The 19,908-nt window shown below is 47.2% G+C and overlaps 6 protein-coding genes across 6 annotated transcripts; 5 read left to right on the top strand and 1 right to left on the bottom strand.

Moving 5' to 3' along the window:
* Positions 1–465: 465 nt before the first annotated feature.
* C8R40DRAFT_1122009 (WD40-repeat-containing domain protein) lies at positions 466–3,673 on the top strand. The gene is made up of 5 exons (XM_046228838.1): positions 466–2,222; positions 2,274–2,741; positions 2,798–3,017; positions 3,072–3,364; positions 3,418–3,673. Exons 1-5 carry the CDS (start codon positions 607–609, stop codon positions 3,488–3,490), a joined length of 2,670 nt encoding a protein of 889 aa, XP_046082559.1. The 5' UTR covers positions 466–606; the 3' UTR covers positions 3,491–3,673.
* On the top strand, positions 3,674–5,105 carry C8R40DRAFT_1122013 (HAD-like domain-containing protein). The gene is made up of 5 exons (XM_046228839.1): positions 3,674–4,377; positions 4,431–4,482; positions 4,537–4,642; positions 4,706–4,812; positions 4,862–5,105. Exons 1-5 carry the CDS (start codon positions 4,011–4,013, stop codon positions 5,046–5,048), a joined length of 819 nt encoding a protein of 272 aa, XP_046082560.1. The 5' UTR covers positions 3,674–4,010; the 3' UTR covers positions 5,049–5,105.
* A 50-nt stretch (positions 5,106–5,155) lies between these two features.
* On the top strand, positions 5,156–7,113 carry C8R40DRAFT_1256811 (tryptophan synthase beta subunit-like PLP-dependent enzyme). Its single transcript, XM_046233779.1, has 6 exons — positions 5,156–5,259; positions 5,311–5,720; positions 5,770–5,926; positions 5,980–6,618; positions 6,672–6,775; positions 6,834–7,113. Exons 1-6 carry the CDS (start codon positions 5,209–5,211, stop codon positions 7,048–7,050), a joined length of 1,578 nt encoding a protein of 525 aa, XP_046082561.1. The 5' UTR covers positions 5,156–5,208; the 3' UTR covers positions 7,051–7,113.
* Positions 7,114–7,181: 68 nt separating this feature from the next.
* C8R40DRAFT_1122015 (dihydroceramide delta-4-desaturase) lies at positions 7,182–9,118 on the top strand. Its single transcript, XM_046228840.1, has 6 exons — positions 7,182–7,266; positions 7,322–7,521; positions 7,578–7,856; positions 7,906–8,018; positions 8,072–8,351; positions 8,413–9,118. Exons 1-6 carry the CDS (start codon positions 7,248–7,250, stop codon positions 8,665–8,667), a joined length of 1,146 nt encoding a protein of 381 aa, XP_046082562.1. The 5' UTR covers positions 7,182–7,247; the 3' UTR covers positions 8,668–9,118.
* A 359-nt stretch (positions 9,119–9,477) lies between these two features.
* Positions 9,478–14,289, top strand: C8R40DRAFT_1239820 (uncharacterized protein). Its single transcript, XM_046233493.1, has 7 exons — positions 9,478–10,176; positions 10,229–10,273; positions 10,328–11,297; positions 11,356–11,411; positions 11,466–13,730; positions 13,780–14,046; positions 14,103–14,289. The coding sequence occupies exons 1-7, from the start codon at positions 9,652–9,654 to the stop codon at positions 14,148–14,150; spliced, it is 4,176 nt and encodes a 1,391-aa protein (XP_046082563.1). The 5' UTR covers positions 9,478–9,651; the 3' UTR covers positions 14,151–14,289.
* C8R40DRAFT_1122019 (uncharacterized protein) lies at positions 14,290–19,908 on the bottom strand. The gene is made up of 13 exons (XM_046228841.1): positions 19,778–19,908; positions 19,145–19,725; positions 18,927–19,097; positions 18,591–18,874; positions 17,265–18,534; positions 17,063–17,218; positions 16,562–17,014; positions 16,298–16,510; positions 15,944–16,244; positions 15,646–15,896; positions 15,300–15,586; positions 15,129–15,247; positions 14,290–15,070 (listed from the first exon to the last, which is right to left on the bottom strand). Exons 1-13 carry the CDS (start codon positions 19,851–19,853, stop codon positions 14,493–14,495), a joined length of 4,740 nt encoding a protein of 1,579 aa, XP_046082564.1. The 5' UTR covers positions 19,854–19,908; the 3' UTR covers positions 14,290–14,492.

Consider the following 19,908-nt stretch of genomic DNA (forward strand, 5'->3'; position numbering starts at 1 on the left):
TACACACCCACACAGGAAGTATGAGAAGAGGGAAGACGCGGACAGGCCACGGTACCGGTGATACATTTCCACGGTAATACATTTTCGAGGACTAGGAGTCAGTGTCACCAAAGGGATGGATCATGGTGGATTCGAAGGCTTGTATGCTGTTCAGTTTGGTGAATGCACACATAGAAGTGATTAGCTAGGTGACAGTCATTGTAGCAACTATGTTGATCACTACTAGTAAAGCGACAACACCAGAGCGTGGTATGCATTGGCAAGACTGCCAATCGATGTGGAATCACCAATGACATTAGACTTGCATCAGACTATTGGAATAGCATAAGTAGAGGGTTGTGGGGCGATGATATCCACAGTGCCGCTTCAAGTTCGAAGTGAAACTGTCCGGGCATAGATTTGAGACGAGGTATGGAAATAAAAGAGTGCAAATAGAAATCTGAATTGAGGCGGGTCTTGGTTGCGGCAAGGTAAACTTTCCCACAGTTCGCCACTTCATTATTGAATTTGTTCAACGACCATCACATCCTGTTCTGTGCTCTGCTGTTCGCTCAGTACTTGTAGCAAAGGGATACTTGAAAGATCAATCTCGAATCCATATCTCCAATGTCAGCACCTCTTTCCCCTACGGCTTCCAGTTCCAAAACTGCTTCCGCATCTACGCACTGTGTACCACCAAGGTCACAGTCTCCTTCTCCGAGCACTTCTGACTTCTCGTTAATTGGAACAGAGGAAATAGAGACGAGTGACTATGCAGACTACAGTTTCTGGAGCTACAACACAAGCACACCTTACAAGGGATTCGGGTCCTTTGGAAGGCGAGCTGCTATATATTCCACCCCAACATTGAACTATTTCGCTTCGTCTATTCCATTCCCTTCTTCCTCCTCCTCCTCAACTCCAGGTGTAGACCGAGCTGACCACACTCCCGGTACATCATTGAAAACTCTATTTCCTCGGATATGGGATGTTTTGGTCTCATCACCCACCAAAAACATCATATCCACATCTCGTTCTCCAATTTCTTCGAAAAACTTCGTCCCATTGAACGGCATCGATATGCCGTTCGAAGCTCATCGTCACTCTATGTATCTCAACTACATGTCCAACTCGCCGACTCCTTCGCTCAGTCGCCTTACCAAAGGCAAAGGCAAGGCAAATAATTACGCGCGTGGGAGCAACCACTACCCGGAACAGTCTTATTCAGGGGACATTAGTGATTTTTGGACACAAGATAGTAGTTTCGATCGCTCTACGATGGGGCACTCCATTTCATCCCAATATTCTTACATCGACTACACTGATCTTCCACCTTTGGACGGAGAAGAAGGAGAATTGATTGACGTGGATGACGAGGCGTGCTTCCTACCACCGGAACAATTCCATTACGGCGGGACTACGTGGCGTGGAGGGATCAAATGCAGCTTCAGCAGAGCTCGAGTTGTCACTGGTATAGACATCTTGTCCTTGCTACCCGCCGAAGTAGCACTACGCGTCCTTGAATTTCTTGCCTTCGGATCTTTCTGTCACCCCAATACCTCAGTCAATTCTCCTCGTAATTCATCTCTCTGGGCTTCTCGAGACACGTTCCTCGAAGAGGTTTCTACCCCGGAACAATGTCTTCAGAATGTTCTTGTCTGTTCTTCAGTGTCCAAAATGTGGCGCCAGCTTTCTCTGGATAATTCAGTGTGGCGTACTCTTTTTGAAAGTCGCTGGGGTAACGGCGAGTTTGGAGGTGGTATAACGAAAGATTCTGCCGCGATACAGAAATACCTCTTGGATCAAAGGAAATCCGCCATCACAGGGCGAGACAAGGCATTGCCTGCATTGCCCGACGATCTCGTCTCTTCGATACCAATAATACAACCTTCATCTCTTGATTATCTCAGGCTTTACCAAGATCGGCTGGAGCTGGAAAGACGTTGGGTAGGGAGTGCCTTCACCAAGCGTCTTGCAGCACCAGCATACTCCCCTTCAAGTTCCAATGCTAGTCTCTCCGTCCCCCCTTCGCGTTCTTCGTCTCTTACGCCGATGTACATCGCGGATCAGATGTCTCCGTACTCCGAACTAACGTCTTCACGCTCTTCATCCTTCTCTTCTACCACAATGGGCATGTCAAATTCCAGCCATAGTCGTCCATCGACCGAACCAGCTGCCATATTGACTGAACATTGGGATAAATGGGAGCCGGATGTAATACAACTCAGTGGTCATAACGATAGGTGCGTGCACTTTGTCAATTCGATATATACATCTAATCAAATAGCATTCAGCGTTTACTGTATCGAGCTTCCATCTTCGACCACTTTTGCCGCCGACAAATTTTTTGTCACTGGCTCTCGAGATCGAACGATCAAGATGTGGAGTTCTAAAACCGCCAAATGTATAGGAACATTCGGAAGAGGTCGAACGCCCACGTCCCCTGTAATACATGACAGTGGTTCACAAGAGGTGGAGGTTACAGAGGGACATGCAGGAAGTGTTCTCTGTTTGAAATTTATCTGGAAGGAAGAAAATGACGAAAGTAATGACAATGATTCTATCCGCGTCGAAGAAGTGGTCAGGCGAGGAATAATGTTCTCTGGGTCGAGCGATTGTACAATCTGCGTGTGGGACGTTTGTTTGACGTGGAATATTGTTGAAGATGAGTACAAGGTGGATGCCCATGTCTCTACCGTTCTGCGTGGTCATTCCGGAGGTGTTCTTGACTTGAGAGTTGACAATGACTGGATTGTGAGCTGGTAAGCATCGCTATCTTTCGTATAACCTGTAATTGCTTCATCGTGGCATCTTTCAGTTCTAAAGATACTACCATCCGAGTCTGGAATAGGCAAACACTGATGGCGCATCGCACTTTGCGAGGACATGAAGGCCCGGTTAATGCTGTTGGTATGGAAGATGGTCGTGTCGTAAGTGCCAGTGGCGACGGGAAGATGATTTTGTGGGATGCTAGTAGCGGTGAACGATTGCGAACCTTTGAAGGTCATGATCGTGGATTAGCATGCATTGAATACAGTGTAAGTCCTGTGTGCAAAAGTCTACGACACAGCTGAATGAGTCTTCGTTTATAGAGCGGACTAATTATTTCTGGTTCAAATGACTGGAAAATCAAGATTTGGTCTGCCTTCACTGGAAAGTGCTTGCGTACCCTTCAAGGCCACGAAGCCCTTGTTCGGGCGTTGGCCTTTGATCCTTCCAGTGGCCTCCTCGTCAGTGCAAGCTACGACAAGAGTGTGCGGGTTTGGGATATCAAGGATGTTCTGAATGGTAACGAATCCGGCAGGGAGAGCTCATTGAGGGTTTTCAAGAATGCACATTCTAGCCATATATTCGATGTCAAATTTGACGTTGGGAGGATAGTCAGGTATGACAATATCACTTTTGCAAGACCGTAATCTCACCTTGTACTTGCTGCAGTACATCTCACGACCAGAAGATCGTTGTGGCTAATTTTTCTTGCGACCTGGATGATTCTCATCTTTTTATTTAATTGAATCTAAAACCTCCACGTTGGGAGGCACCATTTTTTACAAATATTCACCCTATTTTTGCACTACGTTTATACCGATCCACGCTTTTCAGCAGAACTCTCCTTGTGTTATATAGTTTGTACCGTAATAATGTAAGTATGTACTTTTCGTTTACTGTAAATGATTCTGTATTTGTCCACAGCGATGGGTGTACAAGGGTGTACATGTTTCTCATGTATACAGACAGTATGTATGTAAGGCCCAAAATTCCCAATCCCCTCAGATTGGCACGTAAGTTTATCCGATCTCCCTCTAAGCACGTACATCATCGTCAATTGTGCCAGATTTTGGCCCTGCATACTCATCATTCAATCGGCAGAGCCTCAGAGGTCTGTTGCTTTCATAAACAAAAGTTGAGTGTTTGTCGATTAAGTTCGCGGTTATTTTCCACCATATGTACTTGCCTGCCGCTACATCTTCTCCTGTGTACTTCCCTGATCTCAAATATCCGGGATTCTGACTAGCGTCTCGTTAATAGTAATGAGTGCAAGTCAGGAGGTGAAGTCAGGAGTTTCTGGGGCTCTCATCTTTGACTTGATGGGTACTTGTACGAACTGGTCTGCTTCCGTTGTAGCTGCTTTAAAAAAACAATGCGCCAACACTCCGCTTATCCTTCCAAAATTACAATCGGATGAGGATTTGACGCGGTTCGCCTCTGCCTGGAGAGCTGGATTTTTTCGTGAAATTCACCAGCGTTTCCAAAACGGTGAACCCCAAGAGGACATCGATATTACCCACCGCAGAGTGTTGGATCAGCTGCTGTCCGAGAAAGACATGTCGGTGACCACGGATATTTGGGGAGATGATATCAGAACAATCTTGGTGCAAAGTTGGCATCACCAAAATGGTGTGTGAAGTTAGCATCATTTTGGACAATTTTGGACTGACTTGGAAGAGAAGCTTGGATAGATGCTGTCGCGGGTTTGAAAAGATTGAAAAAAGATTATTTTGTGTGAGTGCACAATGTATTCTTGAAATTTAGGTCTATAAATTGACATCACCCCAGAGTTGTACTCGCAAACGGGACTACACGTCTACAATTGGACCTCGTATATTCCTCGCAATTGTCCTTCCACGCCCTCTTCTCCTCTCAACTTCTAGGATTTACGAAGGTACTAGAGCTTCCCAGCCCCTCGAATTCCCATGTACATGACTGAATCTGATTACTGTCAAAGCCAGATCCGAAAATGTATCAGAAAGTGTTGGAACTTCTGAATCTTGAAGCAAAGGAATGCATAATGGTGGCTGCTCATGCTTATGATCTACGTGCTGCTGCTAAAATGTCGAGTCATTTTCTACAACCTACTCTTGCTCATTCTCATTATTTGTAGAGGTATCAAAACTGCCTATATTCATCGCACTACTGAAGACCCAGAAGAGGACATGCAGCAAGTTCGGAGTGAGTGTGATATATTTGTTTCTGGAACAGATGGGAGTACCTCTTGCGGATTAAATGAATTGGCCGATATCTTGTGTTCGCCATCTAATAATGCCTCAAGGTTGGATTTGGAAGACTAGTATTTGTAATTAGAGTGCGAGGAAAGAAAAAGTATTTCTGAAAACTACATACATACCAAGTAAGCGCTCAAGATCTCGCTGGATAAGTAATCTAATCTAATCTAAAGTTCCAATTTCTGGAGTCATACTTATTTCTTGAGTTCGTTTCTCTCGAACATTCATGAAGTACTTCTCAACTCGAGGAGGCTCTCAAGAGCTCTCCTTCGAAGAGGTTGGTAGCCCTCCCGAAAATCAAGCCATCCAAACTTATTTGTGCTCGTAGACCGTTCTGACTGGCCTCGCACCCAACGGAGGCCTTTATATCCCGACTTTCATCCCGAAACTACCTGAAAATTGGAAGGAAGATTGGGAAGGCTATTCTTTCGTAGATATCTCCGTGGCTGTGCTTTCACTATACATCTCGCGAGATGAACTTTCGGAACAGGAGCTGCGCAGCTTGGTGATGAAGTCGTATGCTAGCTTCCGACATCCAGAGATTACACCGCTCAAAAAGCTCGAGGACAAGAAATATGTATTGGAGCTTTGGCATGGTCCTACATGGGCGTTCAAGGATGTTGCACTTCAACTTTTAGGGAACTTGTTCGAGTTCTTCTTGCAACGGAGGAATGAGAAGAATCCAAAAATAATTGAGAAGTTGACCGTCGTAGGAGCCACCAGCGGAGACACCGGAAGGTGTGTTGTATATGTTAATGACATTCCTCTCTCCTGAGTCGTCGTTCAGTGCTGCAATATACGGTCTTCGTAACAAAGCAAACATATCCATCTTCATCCTGCATCCCAAAGACCGGGTATCTCCAATCCAGGAAGCCCAAATGACCACTGTCACTGATGCCAACGTGCATAATCTGGCGGTCAAAGGGACATTCGATGACTGTCAAGTGATTGATCTCCCTATCCATTGCGATCCTTGCGCTCATCCTCCTCCTTACAGGACATAGTCAAGGCCTTGTTCGCGGACACTGAATTCAATGCAAAACATCATCTCGGAGCCGTGAACTCTATCAATTGGGCTCGTATCCTGGCTCAAACAGTGTACTACTTCCTTGCTTATTTCAGTTTGCGTCGGGCAATAGGCGAAGATGTTGATGTGCAGTTTGTCGTCCCAACAGGAAACTTTGGTGACATCCTTGCTGGCTACTACGCCAAAAAGATGGGTTTACCGATGGCCGGTAAATTGGGTGTTGCAACGAATGCTAACGATATTCTGGCTCGATTCTGGAAAACCGGTCGATACGAAAAAGCAGACTCGTCGCCTCTAGACGATTCCCCTTCGATGCAACCGGCTGCCGGGTCGTCTGACGGTAAGCAGGCAACTCAGGATAACAGTGGAGTCAAAGAGACCTTGAGTCCAGCGATGGATATTTTGGTATCCAGTAATTTCGAGCGGTTACTGTGGTATCTGGCGTATGTGAACGTTCCCGAAGACGAAAGTGATCGGCGGGGAAAAGCCGGTGAGATTGTAGCTGGATGGATGAATCAAATGAAGAGCGATGGAAAGGTTGAGGTTCCGGCTTCTGTACTGGAAACCGCACGACAAGATTTCTGTGCGGAGCGAGTCAGTGATGAACAGGTTGGTTTCTACATTTTTGGCGTGAATGTTTGTTTGATGACTGTCATCCTTAGATACTGACAAGTATTCAATCTCACTTTTCTGGAATTCCCTCCTATGTCGTTGATCCTCACACCGCCGTAGGGTTGTTCGCTGCCGAGCGGATGGCGCAACACAAGTGTGTCTTGTGCATATCTCCTAAATTCCTACAAAGAATATTAATTCTTTCCTTGCAGTGGGCCCTCTGTCGTTCAAGTGATACTGTCTACAGCACATCCAGCCAAATTCTCCGAAGCGGTCTCCACTGCTTTAAAAGAGACACCTAACTTCGATTTTGAGGGTCAGATCATGCCAAAGGAGTTCAACGGCTTGTTACAAAAAGAGAAGCGTGTGGTTGACGTTGAGAGTGCCGACGTTGACCTCGTTAAAAGTATCATCGAAGCAAGAGTATAATCTAGTATAATATGTATACATCTCCTGGGATAGATACAAGATATGAAGATTTTAGATAAAGTCTGAGGCTTGAAGTCGAGACATAACTTTACACGGGGCGCGGCCCTACTCCCAGCTTAGGGTTACTTGATCATTTACATATGGGCCGATATCAATAACCTACAAGTTGATTCTGGCCTTACGTGCATTCTCTGGCCATGTTTGTTGATAAAGGAGGTGGGCTTATTACGACTCATGATTGTCAGGTCGTGCTTGAATACAGGGAACTTAGACTTCAGCTTATACGGCGGTGCAGAAACTCTCTGGGAAGGCAAACGTTCGCCACGTCGGACCATTATCACCACTCCGACCGCTCAGGATGACGGGAAATCTCACCCAGGACCGCCACATGATCCTAGTGACTTTTTGTGGTTGATGACAGAGGAGCCTCATCGTTCACGGAGGATGGCGATCATGAAGGCACATCCCGAGGTGCTTGCGGTGTATTTGATTGTGTTTTGAATCTTACATTGACCTTTTTCGCAAAGGTTACTAAATTAATGGGCTACGAGCCGTTGACAAAGTACATCGTGTTTGGTGTAGTGTCTCTGCAGCTCATCGTGGCAATAGCTCTTCGCCGTACCCAGATCCTCTCACCTTGGTTCCTCTTTTGTGCCTATGCCATTGGTGGAACTGCGAATCACAATTTATTCCTTGCCATACATGAAATCACACACAACCTTGCGTTCCCCGGAGTCTGGCCTAACAAAGCACTTGCGGTTTTCGCGAACCTACCTATAGGTATTCCTTACTGCGCCATGTTTAAGGTATACCGTTTTCATTTACGCGACTATCCTACTATACTTATGGATTTAGAGGTATCACATTGAGCATCACAAATTCATGGGCCAGGACGGAATTGATACCGACTTGCCTACCCGAATAGAGCTCTTGTTACTGAACAACGTCCTCGGAAAGGTTTTCTTCGCGTTCGTCTCTCCCTTTCCACCAGATCCTCATACCCGCCCTGACACTTCGATAGGACCTTTCAAATTCTGTTCTATGCTCTCCGTCCTGGATTTGTTCGTTCTCAGAAGCTAACGACATGGCATTTCGCAAATTTCATCGTTCAACTGGTCTTTGATTATCTAGTAGTCAAAGTGTTTGGTATAAAGCCACTAGTGTATCTGCTCGCTAGCAGCTTCTTTGCTGGTAGTCTTCATCCATGTGCTGGGCATTTCATCGCTGAACATTACCTCTGGGATGGTTTGGAGCAGGAAACATTCAGCTACTACGGTCAATTGAACATCCTGGCTTATAACGTACGTTTGCACACACTTGATCGGGATGATTTGACAATCGACGGGTCCATCATTTTCGTAGGTTGGATATCACAATGAACACCACGACTTCCCGTCTGTTGCCTGGACACGTTTACCCGCCCTTCGTGCTTTGGCCCCTGAATTCTACGACACACTCCCTTCTCATCCATCGTGGCCAATGGTGATAGTGAACTTCATCCGCGACAAAGAAGTTGGGATATTTGCAAGGGCCAAACGACTTGCGAAGGAGCCGGCGTCGGTCAACTTGAAAATTGTTGAACATGATTCAGAGGTTGAATCAGATAAAAACGAGTGATTTTAATCAATTACTTAGAATGTTTGAATAGGATTCAATTCAGATATTTTTTGTTTTGGAAGGGCGGTTTCCACACTTTTCCACAACATAGAGACCAGAGATATTGGGTACTGCCAGTCTTCATCAGAAGCAGGATCTGTTCTCGACGAACACTCCTACTTGAACCAGAAGTCAAGATCCAGAATTTTGGTACTTGTCGAGGAGATTGACGGTTACATCTGAAGTAGTAACATCAGTGAGTACCGTGATAACTTGAAGCCGAGGGGCGAATGTGGCTTTTCAATTGCTTTTCATGTTTGAAGGAAGCACGGGTGCCACGGTTTGAACTAGGAAGTATTTATGTTTGAGGAATAGCACATACATATGTACTTCAGCAGCGGTCTAAAAGAGTTGTCATAGAATGCAGCTCTACAACATCAGTTGACAGTGGACACTGTGCTATGGGAATGGGAAGAGATAAAAAAGGATAAAACACTCATATCGAGAGGCAGTTCCAGGTGGCGCACATGCTGCACCTGATGAAACGTGTACGCTTGCGTGCTCGGCCGGTGAGGTATTGGTATAAGTTGACAACCTAAGGAGTCGTCGGGGCGTATGTAGCTGGCGAAAATTGGCAACTTAAGTATGGCAACCACGACATCGACATTTGTGCTGATGCGAGCGCGGCCAGAAGGGCACGGTTTTCCCATCAGCGGAGAGAAAGACATTCAACTGTTCGGAATATTAGGGAAAATATCCACGTTTCGTATTGATGAGGCTGTATGCGGCTGTATGGGCCACAAACTCCGGAACAATCGGCGAAGGGTAGATATCATCATATCAACAATCGGACTGATGTAAATGCAAGCGTCGCTGTCGGCTCGTCTCCTTTGCATCTTACACCATCGTCTAATATTGCTCTTTTCCTTCTGTACGCTCTTTTTGCTTCTGTTCTGGCCCACCATTGATTTCATCGTCCCGGGGGTCTGTGTGTAACTTTCAACTATGCCTAATCTCTCCACCTTCATATCGTACGGTAAAGCGCTGCGGAAGCCAAAGGGATTCAATGCTCTTCGTCACTTCGATTCTCCCAATTCACCTCATCATCCATACGCGTCGCCAGATATCGTTCATATTACCCCTACCCAGAGCCTCCAGAGTAACGAAGACGAGGAAGATGCCGCTCAACTACCGTTCCAGTCTCCATCGAGCTCACAATTGGCTCCGGCTCGTCCATCGACTCCACCCAGAAAGCTCGATGTAGAACTGCCTTCAGGCTCGATGTCGGATTGGATACCCTCTCATCTGCTGGACGAGAGGATGTATAATGGGAGGCTGAGCCATCAATCTCCTGGCGCTGGTAGCAGTAAGCTTCCCCCAGAAGAACATACGATTACTCAGGAAGGACTTACAAGTAAAGAAGACGAGGAACTTCTCGATGATGATGATGAAAGTGTCTATGATGATGATGATTACTCTTCCTCATCCTCTAACGACAGTAACATTGTCGCAAACTTAGAGGCAATGAATGTAAGTATCTGTAGATCGTCTTTCATGCTGCTTCTGAAAATCACTTCCAAAGGCTTCAAGCTTTGTCAAGACTGATGAGAAGCCTCCCCGTGGGACGGTGAGTTACCACTACATATGTTGCTGCCGTAATTTTGCTCAAAAGACGATATAGATACCTTCTTTCAAAAGGACTGCGCCTTCACCAATCAAAATACCTAATCCATCTATGCATGGTCCAAAAGTACAAATCATCAGGTCCTCTGGTGGGTCAAAAGGAACCTGGCATTCGCCATCCCGGCCTGAATCAATTCACTCTGGAGACGAATACTCGGCGAGCGCTGTTTCAGGTACTACATTAGCTCGGGCACTGATTGGAAACACGTTCGTATTATCAACTGATGAGCGTGATGAGCGTGCTGCGAGGTATCGAAGTTGGGGTTCAGTCCTGACACGTACCGATTCAGCCACCCTTCCTCGCGATGAAAACCCCTTCCTTTCTCCTCCGATGTCGCACGGTACTCCGGACACCAATCATTCGTTAGTCCCACTACCCCCCAATGCTGATTCAGTCTATATACCGCCAAAGAACCCGCGGCGGCTCAGTGATGCTAGACGAAAGCGTCAGAGTATCAGTAACTCAATTCCGCGGAGCGATTCAGAGGGAGAAATATTGGCACGTTCCAATAGCATCGGAGCACCCTTGCCCTCTGATGCTCAACAATCCCATATTTCAGAGACCGACACTGCCGTGGTCAATAACAAGCCGAGCTTATTAAACGATGAGAGCATAGCTCCTTCCGCACCGGATACCGCACAATCTCCATATCTTTCTCCAAATTATGCGCGCCCAGTGTCCCATGCTTCCTCTGATGGTGGATCGTCTAATCGACCAACATCCTCAACATCCTCAGGCAAGGGTTATGATACCATGCTGGATGACTACTATTCGAATGCCGATCTCACGTCACCCGCTAGTCCCGACCCAGTAGTCTCGGGAGGTCACATACCAATGACGCTTGATAACCCCCACTTTCGGCCCCCGTTTTCACCCATCACTGAAGAATCGAGTTCTCAGTTGTCTCCACCCTCTCCTTACAGGCGTGATTCTAAACGTTCTACAGGGAGTACTGGATCTCCGAATGGTTAGTACTACACTATTACGAAGGGTTGGAATTTGTTAGCTCAAATTTTCTTTGCTAGGTCCACGAGCAACAAGAGGAACACAGCGGTTACTGCCCATTGGAGAAAGCTCCCAAGTGCGTTCATTACAACTATTTTCCGAACTCTTTCTGATGTTTTGCTTTTTCTAGCGGAATGAACCTGCATCTCCGGAACCTACTTCTGCTTCTTCGTCGATATTTGCTCCCCCTGTTTTCAGCTTTTTTAATAGACAACGTTCGGGGAGTGCTCCGAATCCTATCAAAATTGTACGCGACTCTCAGGACCTCACATCGTTCAATCTCATCAGTACGCGACCGATATCTACCGCGAGTTCTCCGACAAGTAGCAACGATTACTCCCATCAAGAATATGTGAAACAAACCTTCCCTGAAACTCCCAATGCATTTAGTCCGCTATGGTCAGCCGGCTCGATGGCTTCGCCCGGGATTCCCGGACCAAGTGAACGACGTTCTGAGGATCAAATTCTTATCGCTGTGCCCCCCACACCAATGACGGGCGCCGGCGAGCCGATGCCAGCTCTTGCGCATCATATGCTCGCGCGCGCGGCTTCCTCTGTCAGAGGAGCAAGACACACCAGACAGCTCAGTAATAATCGAGCAAGGACAGTGGCCACACACACTCATGCTAGCAATCCCGCAGATATACAGAGTTCATCACCCTCGATAGCTCTTGATCCAGAGCCAGAAGTGAAGGAGGACGAAGGGTCCAAGCGCAAAGCGGCATACCCATCCTGGATTACTCAAAAAGTTCCAAATTCCGACGACGAACCATCGCCGTCTCTAAAGAGTGATACGGTCAGCCCAACAGGAAGTCATCATTCACAGGCGGCCTCGTCGATCTTGCGGGAGGATTCAGCAGGTGAAGTTACAGTCAGGAAGGACGAACTTGTAAATAATTCCTCCCAGTTGTCGCTTACTGTCAGAGGGCTGCCGCCATTGCCGCCTTCTCCTTCGTTGTACAGTCCTCTTCCGGGACAACCCCCTGGTTTGCATCAGGTAGCATCGACTACTTCTCTCGTAGTTCCTGCCCAATCCGATATCGCATCCCCGCCTGAAGACTCCACTCTTTCGCAGTCGACCGTTTCAGGATCAGCTGCACCCCCTTCTCCTCACCCGTTTCCTTCTTTCCCTGCTTCACAACACACCAACTATACTCCAGGGTCAGCGGGTTCATCGGCAGAGACAGAGACAGATATGGAAAACACAGCGTCTATACCCTCTTTAGGTTCGCCACCGCCATATTATACCCTTGTTTTTGATCAAGGTCCCGGTCATGGAAACTCGACTCCGACCTCTGGAGGGTCCAACCTTGTGACTCCTAATACTCCTCCCAGTAGTCGTGCCGACTCTTCGCGGCAGTCAATGTCTAGCATTGGGGCACGACGTGGACGTAGTCGCCCCCCTTTACCCATCGGTCCTCGTCGACCCAGCCACACAGCAATCAACCCAGTTGGACGACAACGCAATGGATCTATCTCCTCGCTTAACAGTAATGCTTCCAAGCTATTACGTACAACGTCCTCTGCACCTCACTCTCCTCGTTTTCAATCGCCAGCCCCTAAGTGGAGAGGTTACACCATGGATGCTGCGAAGTGGACTTTTACCTCCGCTCAGCTTCAAGCTATCGTTTCTCGAGCAATAAGACAGTCGGCAGAGGCATCTGCCATTCGCTTGTTGCGTCTAGAAACTGTTGATCAAGATATTCCAACCGAGTTACATAGGCTAGAACTGCAACGGACGGACATCAAAACACGGTACAAGAGGTTGACTCGCAGACGCACAGAGATGCTGGCTACCCTGACGTCGTATTGCGATGGAACTTTCCATGAAGATGCGACTTCGTCGTTACGTGTCATCAACGAACTTCGGGATGTTACTAGCACCCTTGACCGTCTAGCAGAAGAACTCTATAATGCAGACGAACAAATATCCCAGCTGACGTCTTTGAGAGACGTTCATGACGCGAGCTCCCTTGCCATGGCAATCAGAAAATTGAATGCAAGCTTCCTCAAGCAGCTCGCTATATCAGATGCCCTTCGTTCACAAGTGGTGGCACTCGAAGCAGAACGAGATGATGCTTGGAAGCAAGCAGAAACACTGGCTCAAGATTTTGATCGGATTAATGAAAAAGGCGACAATGGCGATGGTCCTTCATTCAATCGTTCGGGTCGAGTAACGGCAATGAGGAAATCAAGTATCCGTGTCTCGAAGGCAGGCTTGCGTTCCACTCGGTCATCCATAAGCAGCACACATAGGCTCAGTGCTGCATCTTTTTCCGGTGGTATTAAATCTGCGTTCTCTATTGAGGATATACCACCAGTTCCTCCAATTCCTCGACGCCCTCACCGGCCTGTCGATATCTCTACGGATCTGCCCTCCACCCGATCATTCATAGTGAGTTACCTATAATTCGTTTTGATCCAAGTAATAACCCAAAATGTAGGCGCTTTCGACGGATGGGCCCACACCAAATACAGAAACTAGGGCAATGTATGAAGAACTCTGTGATATGCTTGGTATTCCTTCGAATGAATTTAGGCCGCGTCGATCCCAGTCTGTCGTCGAACGGGCTCGATCATCAGCAAACGAAGATGAGAAGAGGGCTTCTTACAAAGGCACCGAATCTCGTTCCAGTACCAGTGGAAGTCGGCCTCTATCAATGCCAGATCGTTCCGGGCTAACAGAAGTATATCAGAACATGTCGGCCGATGTATGTCTTTTCTTTGTACTTTCTAAAATCTCCTTAACGTTAACCAATCTGGTCAGGGTGACGCGATGCTAGCGACGTTGGGCTTGCTTTCAGATTCCGACTGATTCTTCTGTTCTATTTCGTTTCTTCTGTTCTATCTATTTGTCGATATCTGTTTGGATAATAGTCATTCTTTTCTCTTGCTTGCTGTGTAGTATTAATTGCATTTATCATTATGGACCGCGTGTCTTGAGCAAGCCTCACACTCTATTATCATATAAGGAAATTTAGTAGTACATCAACCTCGGAGTACACTTATGCATATGCCGGTATCCGTTTCACATACAAATGAAAGCAAGGAGAAAGCAATTAGGAACTTGGATAGGGAAGAAATACGGAATAAGTAAATGTAGCAAGCAGGTCCATGACAAGGAAGGAGGGGTATTTGTTGAATTAGGGCATCATTCTCAGTGACGTATACGTTTTTTGCGTTTTGGTACTAGAGTATCGTGTCCAGTTTCTCCAGATAATGAGGATTGAACTGGAAGGAGGTCGGCGACACCAAGGGTATCGAAGACATTCCCATTTGGGATTGGAGATTGCTCTTCGACTTCTTCATCTCGTTCCTGTAATTCTGATTCCTCGATCTGGCCTTCTCGCCTACTGCGTTTGTGAGAAGGTCGGGGAGTAGTTTCGTTGTCTTGGGTTTCTTCATCGGTATCCGCTCTAGGCCTTTTGCCAATGGTAACAGGACTCCCAACATTGGGAGAGTCGGATGCAGCAGCACTGGGATTGTGCACAGCCTTTGGATGTAGGTGGGTAGATGTGGGTTCCGGGTCTGAATCAGAACCGGCAGGTTCAGGGGCCCGCTTTTTAGTGGCACGGCGGGGCCGAGGACGAGGACGAGGTGGTTGTTCAAGGGGGACCTCATTATCCGATAATGGATGTTCTTCATCGACCAGCTTTTCCACTTCAGTTTCCTCTCCATCTGTAGATAGACCCACATCCTTCTTCTTCTTCCCCGAGCGAGCTTTACGTACTGAAGCTACAAGATTCAACAAGTTAGCGCTTTAGTCAGATTCCGTACCCAGTTGGACGCCTACGTTTATCTTTCCCCATAGCTGTACCCAGGCGCTTCTCATAAGCTCGTAAGGGTTCCCAAATCTTGGTAGCCCCAGGTTCTACTTTGGCTTGCACCCAAGCTTGATCTAGATGAGCCTTGCTGTAACGACGATGAGCATCCCGCAATGTCAATGCCAACGAAGAAAACCAACATTCTCAATGCGTCCCGGTTTTGCACTGCGGAAACCAGAGGAACAAGACCTTGGAAAAATGATAGCAAAGATTTTAGGTCTTTGCTGTTGGAGCTAGGGCGAGCTCCAATTTGTTTAATAATCCAACTAAGAAGACTGGTGTGGATTTCCACAAGTAGTTGCACATCGAGCCGACGGAGGATGGTCAGTTGGCCGCCTCGAAGAATGAAGCAGGACGATAGCAGCTTGCCCAAGGCAGCAAATTTGGTATCATCGTTAGTTTTCGAATGTCTGTGGACATTGAAGGCCTTCACAGATTGTTTCTACTCAACCCTCTTCACATTGAGAAGCATGATTAATCACTCACCTCCCTCATAGCTTGCGTAACCACAAGCACAATCAACTGACCATGCTCCCCCAATAGCCCCTCGTCTTTCAAGATTTCTATTACTAATTTTGCGCAAGAATCGAAGGCCGGTCCAAGTCTTCCATAATGTGCGAGAAGAACAGCTCCGTGCCGGACCTGAATGACACCAGTGCGCATCGCACGGAGAAAAGTGGAGATGACGTCGATGAATACATACTCTTGCTCGAGGAGAGGGCGTGAAGCGAAATCGACTGTGGGAAGTCATAAAAAAACACATCGATATGAATAAAAAACTTACCTTCGCTATCGTTTTCTCTAGAGTCAGTCTTCTTAGTCGCTTTCTTGTTCTTCTTTGACTGCCCTTCCGCATCTCCTTCACTCTGGCTGTCATCGGTCTGATCATCCTCAGTGTTACTGTCCTCATTGTGACTATGATTCACAGCGTCTGCGTAACGCTCTACCTCTGCCTGGATATACCCTGCACATCTCCACTGTACCTCATCATTCATAGTCATTGTCAAACTAGGAAGGGTATTCTCTGCATCGTTTGGCGGCGCGGATAAGAACAGTACGTATAGGTCGAGAAGGTTTTTGAACGCCTGTTTGCAAGGAAAGGTCTAAGAGCGGGAAATGACCAATATAATTTACGAACCACTCGTTTGACACCTTCAACGATGCCATTACCTTGCACTTGGGTACCGACCGCGTATTCAATCAACTTATCCACATGAGAATCTCGCTGGTTGATTAGTTGTTCCCGATCTTGCACATCTTCCGTAGAAGTGGAAACGCCGGCAATGGAAAGTAGGCGCCGGCTCTTCCACATGATGTATAAAGTCAATAGTTGAAGACTTTGTTCCAGCATCTGAAAAAAACTCATCATCAAAGGAAATAGGCCAGCGAAAAAGAAAATTACCTCGCCTTCACCACCCACACTGAGTCTAGCTCTTTCAGATACTGCACATAAAATATCCCAAGCACTACTGTGTTTACCACCCTCATTGTCTTCCATCCAAGACGACATATCCCGATGCCCAGCCAGAGTTCTTAAGCGGAAGATCACCGAAGTTAAGGCCGAGACCTCATCTTCAGTAAGATGACAAATTTCTATGTCGCGGGTGATTCGAGATGAGGAAGATTCCCCGTTTCCGGTTGGCGAGGAAGTAGGTGGCACAGGACCTGCAACGGCGTCGCGGAGGGAACTTGCAAGCTCGTCTTCTAAGCCTAGGATTTGCTCACTGTTGACATGGGACAATGTAGTGTTGGCAAGTAAATGAGATATGATAGTCTGTGCGGCGGTAGTGATGACGTAGGAGGAGGTATGGGTGAGGAATTGTTTTGAGATGTCGGTCCATAGAGAAAGATAAGCCTATGCAGGACAGTAAGATGGCGATTTGTGCATGTACCAGCTACTCACGTTTGTCTCCCTCATTTCAAGGTAGACTTCAAGATTCATCAATGTCGGCAATGTCAGAACATCGACTATGCGAATTTCATCGGTCTGATACTTGATGAAGAGACGGGGAAGAGCTTTGATGAGGGCTTGGGTAATGGGTTCCCAAGCAGAATCATCCTAATAATGTTCAGCAACAACAAGTTTGCAGTGATCCATCACTTACGTCCTTCCTCGTCCGCCTCAACGAGGCCACCAAAACTTCAAGCAAAGCGCCCTCCTCTGCTTCACTAAGTCTCCACGATTGATCGACTCTGGTGCTGGTTGATGTGCTATCGTCGTCGTCGTCGTCGTCGTCCCCGCTTCCGTCTTGTTGTTCCGCATTCCCGTTCATTTGTTTACCTCTTTTCTTCATGGACGACATCTTACCTGCCTTGCGAGTACTTCGAATTTTGTCAGATGCATCGTTGGGACCTGAGGCACTATGATCCAGTATAAGCATATCCAAAATACCTGCCCAATCTCTCACAACATCCATGTCATCCCAGAGTGCCTCAACAGCCAAACCTAAGCGTCCACGTGTGGTGACATCGCTCGTCTTCCCGGGATGTGTCACCAGAGCTGGAGCAATTCCTCGCGTGTCGCTAGCACCGAGACCTATGCCAATATCGCCCACGTCTGGGTTTTGCTCCTCACTACTACCATCCTCCTCATCCTCCTCCTGCTCTTCCTGGGAAGCTGACTTCTTTCGATGTTCGTGATCGAGCGCACGTCCCCACCGAACGAGCAAACGGGCTAAACCCTTTATCCCGATTTTATCTCGATCAACGTCGCTCGTGCTCGCGTTTCGACCTTTGTTACCGACAGCTCCACCTCTACCTCTACCTCGTCCCCGTCCATTAGAGGCGTGTGGTCTCGAGGGTTGCGCCTCGACCTCCCCCAATTTTTCTTCCACCCATTCCTCCCATACACCACTGACAAATCGACCGACGCCTTTCCTTACACGATTTTCGTCTGAAAACACCAAAGTCCCCAGCCGGTTGCGATCATCTTCAGGAAGTAAGGCTAAAGGCAGCTTGAGCAGGTAGACTTGTGAACGTCTCAAAGAACACCTACCGAGTTCGTCCACAGATCCTAAAACGTTCATGACCGCTACCCTGACTCCTATATCAACATCAAAGCGGGCGATTTCCAACAGTCTTGGAAGGAAACGTGTTGTGAAGTGCCGTAGGGCAGGAATTACCACCGCTTCACCGCCACCCTTCTTTTTTTTGGACCCACTTCCGGCTCCGGCACCTTCATAAACTACCTGCAGAGCTTTTACTGCAGCCAGACGAACAGATGCTGCAGGGTCTGACAATACCCAACCAACATAACGTAGGTAATCGGAGCCGGTACAGAAGTGAGAAGGTAAAGTTTCGAAAAACGTGGAGAGTGATGAGATACATTCTGTACGGATTAGAGGGTCGAGGTCGCGGTATCGGTGGATAAAAACACTAAAATAGATCACCATCAGCGAAGTGGTAGCTGTAGCAATTGACATGATGTTTACCCATTGATAAATTCCTTGATGAACTCCTCGAGCTTTTTCTGCCTCTCTTGAGTTTCGTGCAATTTCGCGTCAAGCTCCTTGTCTTTCCCCTTAGCGCTACTTGTCGTGTTTCCTTTGTTACGAGCCCGTTTCTTTTCACCTTCTTTCATTCTTCCTGTGAGTTCAACCTCCTTCTCGACTTCTTTCGCGACTTGACAGAGCGCGGCTTCAACCTCCAAAGCAATGACTGTCGAAGTGTGTCGTATCGAACGTATTTGAGATGACGACATGGGCACCAGCCAGACCTGTAATAGGATCTCAGCTATTAGATGCAAGTAGCAATATGGACCGATATACCTGAAGCGTCTCGATGAGCTGGTTGTTGTAAATGGAGCCAAACAGGGCAGAAGAATTCATCAAACGCGAAATAAATTCTGAGAGGCTTGCTCTGAAAGAATATTTGGGTTTTGCGACGTGAAACGGTGAAGCTTTAGATATTAACGGATATGTTCCAGCGGGGGAAGTAATCTATAAAATGTGAATGATTGGAGACGCTCTTCGACGACGTGACCGACCTTCTTCAACTCTTCCGCCATATCATCCAGACGGTCAACCACCCCATCGTAATCTACCGCAGTGTCACCGTCAATAGTGTCGTTGCATGCGCAACATCGTAGGATCATGTTGACTAGTTCAGCTAGAGCTTGATTCTCGTCTTGATGAAGAGACTCGAGATAGTCTTCCACAGTTCCTTGAAGAGCGGCATTTGGATTCAAGATGGCGTTGAACAAAGGATTATCGGAAGAAATGTTGGTAACTTTTGTTATGGAGGCTGGATCAAAGGGGGCATTAGGGGCTACGTTGGCGCGTTTCCTGGAGTTTGTGGCGGCGGAATCTTTTGGTACGCGTGGGGCCTTGGGCTTACGCGTCGAAGAAGCTGCTGTTCGCGGTCTTTTGGCTAGCGCGCCTTTCTTTCTCTTTAATGACTTTCGCGGTCGCTCATCTTCATCCATACTACTGTCAGAGCCTTCCATGTTGACTTCGTTCGCATCACTATCATCATCCTGCCCTGGAGGATGATCGCTAGCTCCAACAAGCTCCTCATTGTCCGTATCCGCATGTTTCCTTTTGCGACTTGTGGTAGAAGGTTCGGTAACTGTTTGCGATTTAGTACTGTCAATAATCTCAAAAGCAAATCCATTTGTCACCGGTTGTGATTGGTTTAGCCGGTTTCTTGTCGCGTTGAGAGCGACGTGGTCCGGCAGGGGAAGAGGTTGAACTCATCGTCAACCTAGAAAAACGCGGGACGCGTGCGCCGTGAAGATTCGAAGGAATGTTT

Source organism: Lentinula edodes (genome assembly GCF_021015755.1).
Source record: "Lentinula edodes strain Le(Bin) 0899 ss11 chromosome Unknown C8R40scaffold_37, whole genome shotgun sequence".
NCBI lineage: Eukaryota > Fungi > Basidiomycota > Agaricomycetes > Agaricales > Omphalotaceae > Lentinula > Lentinula edodes.

Excerpts from the sequence above, each read along its gene's own strand:
- C8R40DRAFT_1122009 (XM_046228838.1), top strand. The coding sequence starts at position 607 with ATGTCAGCACCTCTTTCCCCTACGGCTTCCAGTTCCAAAACTGCTTCC. Across the intron at positions 2,223-2,273 it reads CTCAGTGGTCATAACGATAG|CGTTTACTGTATCGAGCTTC; the intron begins GTGCGTGCACTT and ends AATAGCATTCAG. Across the intron at positions 3,365-3,417 it reads GACGTTGGGAGGATAGTCAG|TACATCTCACGACCAGAAGA; the intron begins GTATGACAATAT and ends TACTTGCTGCAG.
- C8R40DRAFT_1122013 (XM_046228839.1), top strand. The coding sequence starts at position 4,011 with ATGAGTGCAAGTCAGGAGGTGAAGTCAGGAGTTTCTGGGGCTCTCATC. Across the intron at positions 4,643-4,705 it reads AACTTCTAGGATTTACGAAG|CCAGATCCGAAAATGTATCA; the intron begins GTACTAGAGCTT and ends TTACTGTCAAAG. Across the intron at positions 4,813-4,861 it reads CTACGTGCTGCTGCTAAAAT|AGGTATCAAAACTGCCTATA; the intron begins GTCGAGTCATTT and ends CATTATTTGTAG.
- C8R40DRAFT_1256811 (XM_046233779.1), top strand. The coding sequence starts at position 5,209 with ATGAAGTACTTCTCAACTCGAGGAGGCTCTCAAGAGCTCTCCTTCGAA. Across the intron at positions 5,260-5,310 it reads AAGAGCTCTCCTTCGAAGAG|ACCGTTCTGACTGGCCTCGC; the intron begins GTTGGTAGCCCT and ends TTGTGCTCGTAG. Across the intron at positions 6,776-6,833 it reads GAGCGGATGGCGCAACACAA|TGGGCCCTCTGTCGTTCAAG; the intron begins GTGTGTCTTGTG and ends CTTTCCTTGCAG.
- C8R40DRAFT_1122015 (XM_046228840.1), top strand. Across the intron at positions 8,019-8,071 it reads CTCGGAAAGGTTTTCTTCGC|GACCTTTCAAATTCTGTTCT; the intron begins GTTCGTCTCTCC and ends ACACTTCGATAG. Across the intron at positions 8,352-8,412 it reads TGAACATCCTGGCTTATAAC|GTTGGATATCACAATGAACA; the intron begins GTACGTTTGCAC and ends TCATTTTCGTAG.
- C8R40DRAFT_1239820 (XM_046233493.1), top strand. The coding sequence starts at position 9,652 with ATGCCTAATCTCTCCACCTTCATATCGTACGGTAAAGCGCTGCGGAAG. Across the intron at positions 10,177-10,228 it reads CAAACTTAGAGGCAATGAAT|GCTTCAAGCTTTGTCAAGAC; the intron begins GTAAGTATCTGT and ends TCACTTCCAAAG. Across the intron at positions 11,412-11,465 it reads CCATTGGAGAAAGCTCCCAA|CGGAATGAACCTGCATCTCC; the intron begins GTGCGTTCATTA and ends TGCTTTTTCTAG.
- C8R40DRAFT_1122019 (XM_046228841.1), bottom strand. The coding sequence starts at position 19,853 with ATGAGTTCAACCTCTTCCCCTGCCGGACCACGTCGCTCTCAACGCGAC. Across the intron at positions 19,726-19,777 it reads GGCTAAACCAATCACAACCG|TTACCGAACCTTCTACCACA; the intron begins GTGACAAATGGA and ends AATCGCAAACAG. Across the intron at positions 18,535-18,590 it reads ATCAAGGAATTTATCAATGG|TGTTTTTATCCACCGATACC; the intron begins GTAAACATCATG and ends GATCTATTTTAG.